This window comes from Pongo pygmaeus, chromosome 9, assembly GCF_028885625.2.
Source record: "Pongo pygmaeus isolate AG05252 chromosome 9, NHGRI_mPonPyg2-v2.0_pri, whole genome shotgun sequence".
Classification (NCBI taxonomy): domain Eukaryota; kingdom Metazoa; phylum Chordata; class Mammalia; order Primates; family Hominidae; genus Pongo; species Pongo pygmaeus.
In genome coordinates, this window is record NC_072382.2 from 77339764 (window position 1) to 77355141 (window position 15378).

General features: G+C 43.1%; 1 protein-coding gene across 2 annotated transcripts in view; it reads left to right on the forward strand.

Moving 5' to 3' along the window:
- Positions 1-15378, forward strand: part of GVQW3 (GVQW motif containing 3) — a 33363-nt gene that overhangs the window by 13375 nt on the left and 4610 nt on the right. The window contains exon 2 of one of the 2 annotated variants that reach the window (XM_054439845.2): positions 9019-13501. The exons of the other annotated variant lie outside the window; for it this stretch is intronic. Within the exon in view, the coding sequence (XP_054295820.1) occupies positions 9019-9117 (99 nt within the window). The 3' untranslated portion in view covers positions 9118-13501. Of the gene's footprint in view, positions 1-9018; positions 13502-15378 lie in introns of those variants that run through there. 2 annotated transcript variants of the gene reach the window in all.

Below are 15378 nucleotides of genomic sequence, written 5' to 3' on the forward strand. Positions count from 1 at the left end.
CAGACACTTGGGTTGCTTCCAAATCTTGGCTATTGTGAATAGTGCTGCAAAAAACATGGGAGTGCAGGTATCTCTTTGATATACTGATTTGCTTTCTTTTGGGTATATACCTAGCAATGGGATTGCTAGATTATATGGTAGCTCTATTAGTTTTTTGCAGAACCTTCAAACTGTTCTCTGTAGTGGATGTACTAATTTACATTCCCATCAACAGTGTATGAGGGTTCCCTTTTCTCCGCATCCTTGCCAACATTTGTTATTGCCTGTCTTTTGGATAAAAGCCATTTTAACTGGGGTGAGATGATATCTTATTGTAGCAATGCACATTCTGGCGTCAAGAAAACTGTAACACTTAACTGAACTTTGTTGTTTGCAGGATGTTTTTCTTCTCTACCAGCCCAGGACCTCCTAAAAGCCAGGCCCACATCTGATTGTTCCATGTTCCCTGCATCCAGAATAAACCTTGCCTGGAACTGCTCAATAAATGTTTGATAGATGAATGAAAGAAGGGATTTTATGGTAATTTTTTATTGTGGTAAAATTCACATGACAAAATTCACCATTTTAACCACTTTAAAGTGTACATCTCAGTTGCATTTAGTACATTCACGATGCTGTGCAACCATTACCACTATCTAGTTCAGAACATTTTCATCACACTAAAAGGAAACCCTATACTCATTAAGCAGTCATTCTCCATTCTTTCTCATCCTTGGCCCCGGCAACCATTCATCAACTTTCTATCTCTATGGATACGTTTGGACTCATGTACGTTTGTTTTATATTTTGTGTAATAATCCCATACTGTGTTATTTATTTTGTTGCTCAAGTTGTTCCAGCTTTGGCCATTGGATGTTTTTTAGGTTGGCTTCTGTGTCTCTTTGATGTGCTCCCAACCTTTTGTTTTTTTCTTAGCAGGTCCTTACCTTCTGGTACTACAATGTGCTCCAAGATTATCTTGTTTTTTGCCTCTGCACACCTGTGACCAGCCATTTCTCTATTCTCAATTTCTGTCTAGCCCTGGTTGCTTTTATTGGAGAATGGTTTTTAGAAAGCAAGATATGGGCAGTGAGTGTATTGCTACTGGAATTTGGGTCTTTTTGATATCTTCCATGTCTCTACTTAACAAGCTCAATTTTTTCTCTAGGCTGTTGATCACATGGAATACAGTGATAATAGTTTTAATGACCTTATCTACCAATTTTACCTATCTCCCTCAGTTTCAGTTGACTGATTTTTGGAAATAGCTTTTGGCTATTACTTTTAAGCTTTGTTAGATGAGACCAGAGTAATGTTAGCCTAGGGCTAATTTTGCCCCAGTGTTGAGGGCACCTGAAACCTTATGAAATATGTCTTGCCACTCTAGATGTTAGGAATAGGAAGTGGACCTGTGTGATCTCCAAAAATGGTTCCTTCTAATCCTTTTAGGTAGTTCTTTCTCTGGCCTCTGGTAGTTTCCTTACATGCATGCTGAAGACTTGAGGGGGCTTTGTATATTTGGAAGCAATGTTGCCAGGTGGTACTCAGAGGTTCTGGGATATATCTTCCTGGTGAACTTTTCCTTTTGTCATTATCATTATCATTATCATATGATTCTTTATCCCTAGTAATTATTTTTGGCTTAAAATCTGTCAATATTGCATTATTTTGCTTAGCATTTGCCTAGTATACTTTCCCATTCTTTTAACGTTTCTGTGCTGCTATTATTATTATTATTTTATTATTATTATTATTATTTTTTGAAACAGGGTCTCACTTCTGTTGCCCAGGCTGGAGTACAGTGGCATGATCTCAGCTCACTGCAAACTACACTTCCCCGGCTCAAGGGATCCTCCCACCACAGCCCCCCGGGTAGCTGGGACTGCAGGTGCCTGCCACCACACCCAGCTAATTTTGTATTTTTTTTGCAGGGATAGAGTTTCATCACGTTGCCCAGGCTGGTCTCGAACTCCCAGGGTCAAGCAATCATCCCACCTCCTAAAGTGCTGAGATTACAGGCATGAGCCAGCATGCATGCCTGGACTCAAATTAGATGTTTTAACAGCCAGTGTTTATTTAGATTTATAAACCTGCATACCGGTTTCGTTGCCTATCTTTCTCTCTTTTTGCTGAAATATAATTCATATCCAATAAAATCGTTAGTATATTTACAAAATTGTAGAACCATCACCACTAATTTTAGAACAGTTACAGCATTCCAAAAGGAAACCCCCTACGCATTAGCAGTTTCCTCATTTTCTTTAATCCCCTGGCAACCACTCGTATACTTTCTGTCTCTATGGATTTGCCTATTTTGGAGATTTCATATAAATGGAATCATAATATGTAGCCTTTTATGTCTGGCTTCTTTCACTTAGCCTAATGTTTTTAAGGTTCATCCATATTGGAGCATGGGTCAGTCCTTCATTCCTTTTTTTTTCTTTTGAGACTGAGTTTTGCTCTTGTTGCCCATGCTGGAGTGCAATGGTGATCTCAGCTCACCACAACCTCCACCTCCAGGGTTCAAGCAATTCTTCTGCCTTAGTCTCCCGAGTAGCTGGGACTACAGGTGCGCGCCACCACGCCCAGCTAGTTTTTGTATTTTTAGTAGAGACAGGGTTTCACCATGTTGACCAGAATGGTCTTGACCTCGTGATCTGCCCACTTTGGCCTCCCAAAGTGCTGGGATTACAGGCATGAGCCACTGCACTCAGCCCCTTCATTCCTTTTTATGGCTGAATAACATTCCATTGTGTGACTCTACCACATTCTATTTATCAGTTGATGGACATTTCGGTTGTTTTCAGCTTTTGGCTTATTATGCAGAATACTGCTATGAATGTTCATGTACAAGTTTTTTGTGAACATATGTTTTTAATTCCCTTGGGTATACACCTAGGAGTGGTATTCATAAGTAATTCATTATTTCTTGTATTCATTGGTATGCTGGTAAATATTTAACACCAGTTTTCACTTGGTAGGGTTGGGGGATCTCTGATTTGTAACATTTGTTAATTTCTAGAGTGTAAATATTCAAATTACCAATCTGGCATCATTTAATGTAGAATTGGGAACAGATGCAGAGTAGTACACCATTCTATATAGTATGTCTACTGTATAAACACAGGAGATACAAATAAAAGTTGCATGGATGATAGCATAATGTGGTAAAATAATTAAGAAGGCATGCATTGTGAGGATTTTTGACCTTTATATTTAAAGTGATTCATTTAATTGTAAGTTTACATAATTTAATGTTTGAAAATGGGCTGGTTGCGGTGGCTTATGCCTATAATTCCAGCACTTTGGGAGGCTGAGGCGGGTGGATCATCTGAGGTCAGAAGTTTTGAGACCAGCCTGGCCAACATGGTGAAACCCCATCTCTACAAAAGTATGAAAAGTAGCCTGGTGTGGTGGCCTGTGCCTGTAGTCTCAGCTACTCAGCAGGCTGAGGTACGAGAATCCCTTGAACCCGGGAGGCAGAGGTTGTAGTGAGCCAAGATGGCACCACTGCACTCTAGCCTGGGTAATAGACTGAGACTCTGTCTCAAGACAAAAAAAAAGAAAATGACTGTGTGTAACAACCAATTCTCAAAATTCCTGAAAGTTTTAGCAGTCTGCTATCTGGGCTGATGAGAGCTAGCTTCAGTGCCTCACTTGTATCCCACACCTTACATGTTACTTCTTTCTGGATTCAATTTTCTTTTTTCTTTTTTTTTTTCTTTTGAGTCAGAGGCTCACTTTGTAGCCCAGGCTGCCAAGCTAGAGTGCAGTGGCGCAATCTCAGCTCACTGCAACCTCTGCCTCCAGGGCTTAAGTGATTCTCATGCCTCAGCCTCCTGAGTATCTGGGACTACAGGTGCACACCACCGCGCCCAGCTAATTTTTTGTATTTTTAGTAGAGACGGGGTTTCACCATGTTGCCCAGGGTGGTCTCGAACTCCTGAGCTCAGGTGATCCTCCTGCCGCAGCCTCCCAAAGTGCTGGGATTACAGGTGTGAGACACTGTGCCTGGCCTCAATTTTCTTTAAAAAAAAAAATTGTTTTTTTATGGAGTTGGTCTTGCTATGTTGGCCAGGTTGGTCTTGAATGCCTGGCCTCAAGCGATCCTCCCACCTCAGCCTCCTGAAGTGCTAGGATTATAGGTGTGAGCCACCATGCCCAGCCTGAATTCAATTTTCTTATAGAAGTATATCTATTAATGTGTTAAAATACTTTCAGCAGGTTTCTGTGAGGTAAACTGTCTTTGTTCATCAGAAAATGTCTGAAAGTTTGGCTGTCGCTTACTAATTTGACTGTGTATAGGATTCTGGTTTGAGATTTATTTTTTGTGCACACTTTGAAGATATTATCCTACTGTCTCCTGGCTCTCATTGTTGCTGATGAGAAAGCTGATTTCACTGTAGTTAACATTCTTTTTGATAATCTGTCCCTTGTCACTGCAGACTTTTATATTTGCCTTGTGGTTTTGCAGTTTAATCAGTATGTGACTAGTCATGTAATTGTTTTTTATTTTATTTTATTTTATTTTACTTGAGACACAGTCTCACTCTGTCACCCAGGCTGTAGTGCAGTGGCACGATCTCAGCTTACTGCAACCTCTACCTCCCAGGTTCAAGCGATTCTTCTGCCTCAGCCTCCCAAGTAACTGGGATTACAGGCGTGCATCACCACTGCCTGGCTAATTTTTGTATTTTTAGTAGAGATGGGGTTTCACCATGTTGGCCAGGCTGATCTCCAACTCCTGACCTCAAATGATCCACCCACCTCGGCCTCCCAAAGTGCTGGGATTACAGGCGTGAGCCACCGTGCCTGGACTGTTTATTTAGTGTCTTGGTATGTTTCTCCAGTTTTGGAAAATTATCAATAATTCATGATGGTTAATTTTATTTGTCAATTTGACTGGGCCACAGGGTGCCCAGATGTTTGGTCACACAATTATTCTGGGTGTGTCTGGGAGGGTGTTTCTGGATGCGTTAACATTTGAATCAATAGACTGAGTAAAGCAGACTGCCCTTTCTAATAATGCGAGTGGGCCTCATTCAATTGTTGAAGGCCTGGATGGAACAAAAAGGCTGACTCTCCTGCAAGTAAGAGGAAACTCCTCCTGCCTGGCTGCTGGAACATCAGTCTTTTCCTGCCTCCAGACTCAAACTGAAACATCAGCTCTTTTTTTGGGTCTCAAGATTGCAGGATATTGAACTGGACCTTACACCACTGGCTCTCCTTTTCCTCAGGCCTCTGGACTCAGGCTGGAAAGTCACTTTTGGCTCTCCTGGGTCTACAGCTTGCCAGGTACAGATCTTGGAACTTCTCAGCCTCTGTAATTGCATAAGCCAATTCCTTATAATAAATCTCTCTCTCTCTGTGTACACACACACACACACACACACACACACACACACACACGGATCTTGTTGGTTCTGTTTCCTGTTTCTCTGAAGAACCCCATAATACTTTAAATAATGATTTTCCATCATTCCCTCTGTTAAATCTTTCTTTCTTTTTTGAGATGGAGTTTCGCTCTTGTCACCCAGGCTGGAGTGCATTGGCACGATCTCTGCTCACTGTCACCTCCGCCTCCCAGGTTCAAGCAATTCTCATGTCTCAGCCTCCCGGGTAGCTGGGATTACAGGCGTCTGCCACCAAGCCCAGCGAATTTTTGTATTTTTTAGTAGAGACAGGGTTTCACCATGTTGGCCAGGCTGGTCCTGAACTCCTGACTTCAGGTAATCCACCTGCCTCAGCCTCCCAAAGTGCTGGGGATTACAGGCATGAGTCACCCTACCCGGCCCTTTTTTTTTTTTTTTTTTTTTGAGATGGAGTCTCACTTTTGTCGCCCAGGCTGGAGTGCAATGGCTCAATCTCAGTTCACTGCAACCTCCGCCTCCTGGGTTCAAGCGATTCTCTTGCCTCAGTTTCCCGAGTAGCTGGGATTACAGGTGCACGCCACCACGCCTGGCTAATTTTTGTATTTTTAGTAGAGCCGGAGTTTTACCATTTGGCCAGACTGGTCTCGAACTCCTGACCTCAGGTGATCCGCCCACCTCAGCCTCCCAAAGTGCTGGGATTACAGGCATAAGCCACTGAGCCCGGCCCCTCTGTTAAATCTTTCTGGAACTCCTATGAGACATTTGTTTGGCTCTCTCTTTTTATTCTTCATTCTCTTAAATTCTTGTTTGGGTTTTCTCTCTTTATCTCTCTTTTCTCCATTTGGGGTCATGTCCTCAAAATGTTTCTTCGGATTCCCTCTTCAGCTAGCTCGAATATGTAGGTTAACTCATCTTTGAGTCTTTAATTTTAGTAACTATGTTTTTATTTCTGGAAGTTCTATATGGTTCTTTTTCAAATTTCCCATCTCTTTCTCCTCCATACTATTCTGTTCCTTTATTATGGCTTCTATTTTTTATATATATATATATATTTTCTCTTTTTTTTGAGACAGGGTTTCACTATGTTGCCCAGGCTGCTCTTGAACTCCTGGGCTCAAGCAATCTGCCCACCTCAGCCTCCCAAAGTGCTATAATTACAGGCATGAGCCACTGCACCTGACCAGGCTTCTACATTTTCTTATCTCTCTATTTTAATCATCCTTACTTCATAGTCTCTTTCAGGTCATTCCATTTTTACCCTTCATATCTCTAGTTTGTTTTGTTTGTTGACTCTCTATTTTGATCTTTTTTTTCCTCATGTGATTTGTTACTTTCTGAGAGTATGTTCCTCAGGATTTTTTTTTTTCTAATAAATTTGTCAAGCATCCCTATTGAGGTATTTTGATTTGCTTCAGCCTAAACCTAAGAGTTTTAATGGGTCTTGCTCCAGCCTAACCTATGAATTTTAATGATCTGGACCAATTTTTCTGTTAATTTATCTTGCCGAGCGTGGTGGCTCACGCCTGTAATCCCAGCACTTTGGGAGTCTGAGGCGGGCAGATCACCTGAGGTCAGGAGTTTGAGACCAGCCTGGCCAAATGGTGAAACCTCGTCTCTACTAAAAATATAAAAATTAGCCAGGCGTGGTGGTGCACACCTGTAATCCCAGCTGCTCATGAGGCTGAGGCAGGAGAACCACTTGAACCTGGAAGGCAGAGGTTGCAGTGAGCTGAGATCGCACCATTGCACCCCAACCTGGGTGACAAGAGCGAAACTCTGTCTCAAAAAAAAAAAAAAAAGAAAAGAAAAGAAAGAATTTATCTCAATGGGTGTCTGCATCTAAAGGTAGAGTAAATTCAAACTCCATCTTGCATGTGGCAGAGACTGGGGTTTCTATTTCTTGTAAATGCTATTTATTACCCCATCCACAGCCTCTTCAAAGATCAATCTTTCTTGCAATTTCTCTAACACCAGGGTACAGCTTTTCCAGTCTCCTTTTCATGGAAGAAGCCCAGCTTCCAATTTTAGGGCTTTATCTCAGTTCCAACTTGCTCACCTGGCAGAAACCTAAGCCCTATCTCCTACTCCTTAGTGTGCAGTGAAACCCTAGCCCACAGCCCTCAGGATCTACATCTAAGTCTGAGGTCCCTGTGTGTTGCCTAGGCACTGGCTGTACCCTGTCCTGCCTTTGAGCTCCCTTTTCATTTCTGATGTCTAGAAATTTCTCTTTAAATTTTTCAAATTCAGCGATAAAAAATAACATTTTTAGGCTGAGCGTGGTGGTTCATGCCTATAATCCCAGCACTTTGGGAGGCTGAGGTGGGTGGATCACTTGTGGTTAGGAGTTTGAGACCAGCCTGGACAACATGGTGAAGCCCTGTCTCTACTAAAAATACAAAAATTAGCCGGGTGTGGTGGTGCGTGCCTGTAATCCTAGCTACTCGGGAGGCTGAGCCAGGAGAATCACTTGAACCCAGGAGGCAGAGGTTGCAGTGAGTCCTGATTGTGCCCCTGCACTCCACCCTGGATGACAGAGCGAGACTCTGTCTCAAAAAAAAAAAAAAAAAAGATTTGCATTATAATTCATCCAGCACCTCCATGTGTCTATAGCAAGGAGTGCAATGTGAGACCCATCTTCATTAGTGTAACTGATCATGTTTCTGGAAGTTGCCAGATGAGAAACAATAATTCTGTCAAGTAGACACTTATTTTTCTTAATATAATTTAATTTTTTTTTGAGAAAGGGTATCATTCTGTCACCCCAGCTGGAGTGCAGTGGTGCAATCACCAAGGCTCAATTGATCCTCCAGCCTCAGACCTCCCCAGTAGTTGGGACTGTAGGCACACACCACCGCACCTGACTAATTTTTGTATTTTTTTGTAGAGATAGAATTTTGTCATGCTGCCTACGTTGGAGGTAGACATTTGTTTGTTTGTTTGTTTATTTATTTATTTATTTATTTTTGAGACAGAGTCTCACTCTGTCGCCCAGGCTGGAGTGCAGTGGCGCAATCTCGGCTCATTGCAACCTCCACCTCCCGGGTTCAAGCGATTCTCCTGCCTCAGCCTCCTGAGTAGCTGGGATTACAGGTGCATGCCACCACGCCCGGCTAATTTTTGTATTTTTAGTAGAGACAGGGTTTCACCATGTTGGTCAAGCTGGTCTGGAACTCCTGACCTCATGATCCGCCCGCCTTGGCCTCCCAAAGTGCTGGGATTACAGTCGTGAACCACCACTCCCGGCCTTGGAGGTAGACATTATCTCCTGTGTTAGTCAAGGTTCTCCAGAGAAACAGGACCAATAGGAGATATATGTAAATAGATTTATTCTTTCATATAATTTATTGTGATTATGGAGGCTGAGAAGTCCTAAGAACTGCCATTTGCAAGCTGGAGCCCAGGAAAGCCAATGGTGTCATTCTAGTCCAAGCCCGAAGACGAAGACCTGAGAACTAGAGTTTAGTGAGTTTTGTTGTTTGTTTGTTTGTCTGTTTAGAAACAGGATATTGTTCTGGCATCCACACTGGAGTATAGTGGCACAATTTTAGCTCACTGCAGGCTTGCATTCCTGGGCTCAAGCAGTCCTCCCACCTCAGCCTCCTGAGTAGGTGGGACTACAAGCATGTGCCACCATGCCCAAATAATTTTTTATTTTTATTTTTTGTAGAGACAGAACCTCGCTATGTTGCCTAGGCTGGTCTCGAACTCCTTGTCTCAAGGGATCCTCCCACCTTGGCCTCCCAAAGCTCTGGGATTATCAGCATGAGCCACCATGCCCAGCCAAAACCAGGAGTTCAATGGTGTCAGTTCCAGTCTGAGTCCAAAGGCCGAAGAGCAAGGAGTGCTGATGTACAAGGGCAGGAGAAGATGGATGTCACAGCTCAAGAAGCGAGAACAAATTTGCCCTTCTACCTTTTTGTTCTATTCAGGTCCTCAATGAATTGGATGATGTCCATGCACATTAGGGAGGGGTGCCTCTTCATTACTCGGTCTACCAATTCAAATGCTAATCTCTTCCAGAAACATCCCTACAGACACACCCAGAAATAATGTTTTCCCATCTATCTCAGTACCCCATGATCCAGTCAAGTGAACATATAAAATTGGCTGTCACATCTCCATTTTGTTTATTTATTTACTTATTTATTTTAGACTAGTTAAGTTCAGTAGTGAGAAAGAGGGAAGGAATAGAACGAGGAGTTCAATCTGTGACTGACTGTGAACAATCGATTGAGATAACTCACTACCTTTGGACCAGCCATCTCCATTTTATAAATAAGAAAACTGAAGCTCAGAAAGGTTGTCTAAACTGCCAAAGCCATACAACTTTAAGTGCAGAAATAGGTTTTGTGTTCAATCTGCTTTTCTGTAAAATCCCATGCAGGACATCCAGGCATCTAAAAGGTAGCTCAGTATCTCTGCCTTCTCTCCATTGTTAGCCTTGATGGACAATTTTTGCTGGAGCAAATATTCTGAAAAAGATTCCTCCTGTTTCCTATGGGAGTAGACGGCAAGCAGGTGAAGCCGGGCTCTCTTGAGCCTGGGAGCCCCTGGTAGGAGCATTTGGCTGGAAAGATGTGGAAGTCAATAAGCATTTCCTCCACCACCCAGAAGCATCTCCAAGCTCAGGCAGGAGGTGGGCAGTGAAGGGGAATACCAAGCGTCCTGCACATCAGGTAGAAGGAGGAAGCCCAGGCCATGGCAGGACTTACCTGTTGAGTCCTGCTGGGTTTGGGCAATGTCTCAGCAGAGACTGGCATACTCTCAGGCTTTTCATTTCCTTCCTTAGATTGGGGGTGCCTCTTGCCCTGTGCATCTTTCACAAAGCCTGGTCCTGAGTAGGTGCCCTGCAAAGGTGCAGGGGATCAATGGGGATGACTGAGTCCAACTGAAGAAAAAGAAGGCATTTCAAGTCTCTACAGGATGGGGACTTTAATGAGTGTAAATAGCTACCCTCTTGAGCATTGTTTATGTGTGGACACTTTTTATGCATGTATATTGGAATATTTTTAGCTGTAAGTAATGATAACTAACAGTGACTTAAATAGGTAGTTATTTTCTGGCATAACAAGAAATTCCAAAGGTGCTCCTTTGGTCTTTCCATCTTGGTTACAAGATGGCTGTTACACCTAGCCCTCACCTCCAAGTTCAAGGCAGGCAGGGGTTGGGAGGCGCAGACAGTTCAGACTCAGCAGTCCTGTTTCATCAGGAAAGCAAAAGCTCTCCCAGTAACTCCCAGCAGAGTTCTACTAAATCTCATTGGCCCAAGGGAGCTGTAGTGGTAGGTAACAAGGAGCAAATGGCTTTTGGGTAGCCAGTCAACAGGGTCTGCCATGTGCATAGAAAGCACAGTATGTATTTGGCATGGAGTCGGTACTCAATAAGCATTAGCTATTTGGCTTGCCTGTGTGTGTTTGTGTGACTGCGTGTGGTTATGTGTATATTCTCCATTTTCCCGAACAGTCCTTGGAAGTAGCATCCTCCTTTACTAATGGGACCTAACACACAGCTGGCAAAAGGCACAGGTAGAGCCACACATCAGACTCATTTCTTTCTGACTGAAGTCTAAGGGCTCTTTCCATTGCCATGCCATGTTCCGCCCTCCCCTTCAACTGTCCCTCTAAAGTCTTGTCTTGGAGTCACATCAGGTCCGAGTGGGCTTGATGAAGAAAGAAGAAGGAAGGAGATCAGATCAGTACTGTTGTGCAGGCTGGAGCGCAGTGGATCGTAGCTCACTGCAGCCTCCAACTCCATGGCTCAAGTGATCCTCCTGCCTCAGCCTTCCAAGTAACTAGGACAACAGGTGTGTGCTACCATGCCTGGCTAATTAATTAAAAGAATTTTTTTTTTGGTAGAGGCAGGATCTCACTATGTTGCCCAGGCTGGTCTTGAACTCCTGGGCTCCAGTGATCCTCCCCCTTCAGCCTCCCAAAGTGCTAGAATTACAGGCATTAGCCACCATGCCTGGCCTGGAGATCAGTTCTTTTTTACTTTTTTTTGAGACAGGCTCTCCCTATGTCACTGAGGCTACAGTGCAGTGGTTCAATCACAGCTCACTGTAGCCTCTACCTCCTGGGCTCAAGTGATCCTCCCACCTCAGCCTCCTGAGTAGCTGGGACCACAGGCATGTATCACCATGCCCAGCTAATTTTTGCATTTTTTGTAGAGTCAGGGTTTCACCATGTTGCCCACTCTGGTCTCAAACTCCTGGGCTCAAGCAATCTGCCCACCTAGGCCTCCCAAAATGCTGGGACTTATAGGTGTGAGCCACTGCACCTGGCCTGGAGCTCAGTTCTGAAATAAGTTGACACCTGTCCCTGGGGCTATCCACAGAGTAACGATGAAGTCATGAGAGGAGGTTCAATAACTGTGTGCTAGAGTCATACCTCCACCTGAGTGCAGCCACTTTAGAATGGTCAGGCTAGAAGGCTCAGCCTTGATTCTGATGATGCCACTACTGCCCAGAACTCCTCTGGGACTCTCTTTACAAGTTGCAAAAGACCTCAATCTCATTACTGTAATATTGCACCTCATTTCTGACCCCAAACCCAGCTGCAGCTTCTCATCTCATGAATTTCAAGTGACTTTTGACTATTGCCAAAAATCAAAAATCATTCCTTGAAGACAGAGTATATTGTAATTTAGATGCAAAAGAATGTGTTGTCTGCTTTGCAGCCACTTTTCAAATAAAAAAGAAATGTTTAAAGCAGTGGAAGCACTGTTTAAATAAATATGCTGGGCCAGGCGTGGTGGCTCACGCCTGTAATCCCAGCACTTTAGGAGGCCAAGGCGGGTGGATCACGAAGTCAAGAGATCAAGACCATCCTGGCTAACACGGTGAAACCCCATCTCTACTAAAAATACAAAAAATTAGCTGGGCGTGGTGGCGGGAACCTGTAGTCCCAGCTATTTGGGAGGCTGAGGCAGGAGAATGGCGAGAACCTGGGAGGCGGAGCTTGCAGTGAGCCAAGGTCACACCACTGCACTCCAGCCTGGGCTACAGAGCGATACTCTGTCTCAAAAAAAAAATAAATAAAATAAATAAATTAAATAAATAAATAAATAAATAAATATGCCCTCCCAGGTTGACATCTTGGAAGACGATAACTCTAAGTTTGGTTGTATAATTTCTGCTGTGTTTAAGAAAAATTACTTAACTTGTGAGACATTGTGAAAAGGATGCTGGACTTGGTAAAGATACAAATGGGATTATAATGTTGGTCAGGTGAAACATGTTGCATTGGTGAAATTATAAATTGATATTGTTTTCTCAGAGCAATTTGGCAATGAGCATCACGAAGCTTTAAAGAGTTTAAACCAGGCCAGGCGCAGTGGTTCACGCCTGTAATCCCAATACTTTGGGAGGCCGAGGTGGGCAGATCAGAAGTCAGGAGCTCGAGACCAGCCTGGTCAACATGGTGAAACCCCGTCTATACTAAAAATACAAAAATTAGCTGGGTGTGGTGGTGCACGCCTGTAATCCCAGCTACTCGGGAGGCTGAGGCAGGAGCATCGCTTGAACCTGTGAGGTGGAGGTTGCAGTGAGCTGAGATCGCACCACTGCACTCCAGCCTGGGCGGCAGAGCAAGACTCCCTCTCAAAAAAAAAAAAAAAAAAAAAAAGAGTTTAAACCAGTTGACCTAGGAATCTTCTAGGAAGATTTCTTAGGAATCTTTCTTAGGAAAACAGTCAGAGATGCAGACAAAGATTTATGTAACAGCTATTTATTGCAGACTTATTTGTAAAAGTAGTAAAAAGAAGGAAATAACCCAAATGTCCCACAATGCAGAAATTGTTAAGAAAATTACAGCATACTCATTAAGTGAAATAATGCAGCTATTTAAGATGAGGTTTTTAAAGAACTGTCAATGATGTTTGAAGATGTTCACAATAAGATAGGTGATAAAACAGACTATAAAACCACATGCATTATATAGTCCCATTTTTATTTTCTGTATGCTAAAAAATACCCTCAAGATATATCCGAAACATGACCAGTGGTTTGATCTGGGTGATGAAATTATAAGTGATTTTAGAGTTGCTTCGTTACGCTTTTATATATATAATTTTTATTATTATAACTATAAATATTACTTTTGTAGTTAGAAAATATGTATAATGAACATTAAAATTACTTTTTAAGAAAGAAAGAAATGTGTTTTACTGGGAGAAAAGAGATCTGCCCCCAGGGTTCTGATGGTTTAGTGGAGGAAATGAGACACGTACACAGATACGTTTATTACAAGGCAGTAAGGGCTATCATGGAGGTTTTATCAAGTGTGGAGGAAAGGATTAGCTCTGCCTAGGAGAGTTGAAGGTTAGTGAAAAGAGGTAACGTTTGTTCGGGCCTTGAAGGATGAATAGGGGTCCTCTAGGGCTTTGTAAACTGTGAAGCACTATCTACGTGTAAGTTAGTCTTTGACTTTTATGATTACTGTCAAGGCTTACCTCATATACAGCTCTCTTTCTTGTCTCTTTCCCGTGCTCCCTGAAGCCCAGTATCCCTGGGAGAGGAAGCAGCAGCAGTTAAACAGTCACACATCAGTGCTCCAGCAAGTGAACTGAGGTGCATCCAACTAAGGAGCAGATCCAGGACCAGAGGAAATAAAATTATCTGGGAGCAGGGCCAGGAAGGTGCTGGTGGGTAAACAGTTCCCACTTATTTGCCACCCTGTGGTAAGGCTGGCTTTGCTTGAGGCCTCCACCCTGAGATTTGGGGCCATCTCCATCTGGGGGATGGTAAAACCTGTGAACGAGCATCACACAGCAGTCTATGATTTACATTGGCAGGAAATGGTGTGTCAGATGTCCTTACAGCCTCCAGACAGGGTGGAGTGGAAAGGAGGGGTGTGAGTGAGGGGATTAGGAAGGGTGACAAGAGATGATTTGTACGGGAGAAATTCTTAGAAGCTCAAGATTGGAAGGGACTTAAAAGTTCTGTGACTTAATCCTCCCAGTCCCCTTCCTAGCATCTCTATCACATTGTCATTCTTCCCGGGTGCAGCTCAGAGGCCACCTCTTCTATTACCTTCCACTTCAGTTCCTCTGGCCTATGCTTCAGGCATTTCCCATTATTTAATTTTACGAAAGAAAATTCAGTGTCCCCTGTGTGCCAGGCACTGTGCTTAGAATAGGTCCTGAATTGCAGTATGCCCTCCTGTGCCTCCTGTTGTTTATTTATTTATTTATGCAATGAATGTATACTGAATGTCTATTATATGCCAGGTAAAGTTCTAGATGTTGTAACAGAGTGGAGGAAAATACAGCCAGGATCTCAGGCTCTCACGGATCTGTCGTTCTAGTAGGAGAGATATACAATAAACAAATGAAAAAATAAAATATTGGGTTATAAATGTCAAGAAGGAGCCAGCTTTGGAAAATTTAGGGGAAGAACTTTCTATACAAAGAGAACAGCTAGTTCCAAGATCCTATGGGGGTAACTCCTGTTTGCTCTAGGAACAAAAGGAAGGAAACTGTGGCCTTGTGCATGGAAAATGCTTTCTTCTTTATCTGTAAATGACAATATTCTTATGTGTCAGGATGTAGTTCAAGCATTGCCTCTTTAGGCAAATCTATCCTGATTTCTCAGGTAGAAGTGACCACTATCTCCTTTCCTCCTCACTGCCCCTAAGTAGACTTCTGTGAACACACCTGTGGCACTTTGCCATTCTTACCACATTAAATCACTGTGACTCCCTAGTGGACCTCAGTCTCATTCAAGGGCAGGACTGAGCTTCCTATCTAAATCCCTAATGTTCAGGATAGAACCTGGCACAGAGTCTGTGATCAGTAATGGTTTGTTCCTGGAATACTGAACTGTCACCCAGCACCCTATCAGAGCCTCACTAGTGATGCTTATTTGGAATCGGAAACAATTTATTGATCAGTGCCAGGCCCTGTGCTGGGTACTTTCCACCCTGCTCATTCTTATAAGTCTCACAGTCAACATGTCCAGTAAGTATCACTATTTTATTCTATAATTAAAACTCAGGCCAGACTCAGTGGCTCATGCCTGTAATCCCAGCAC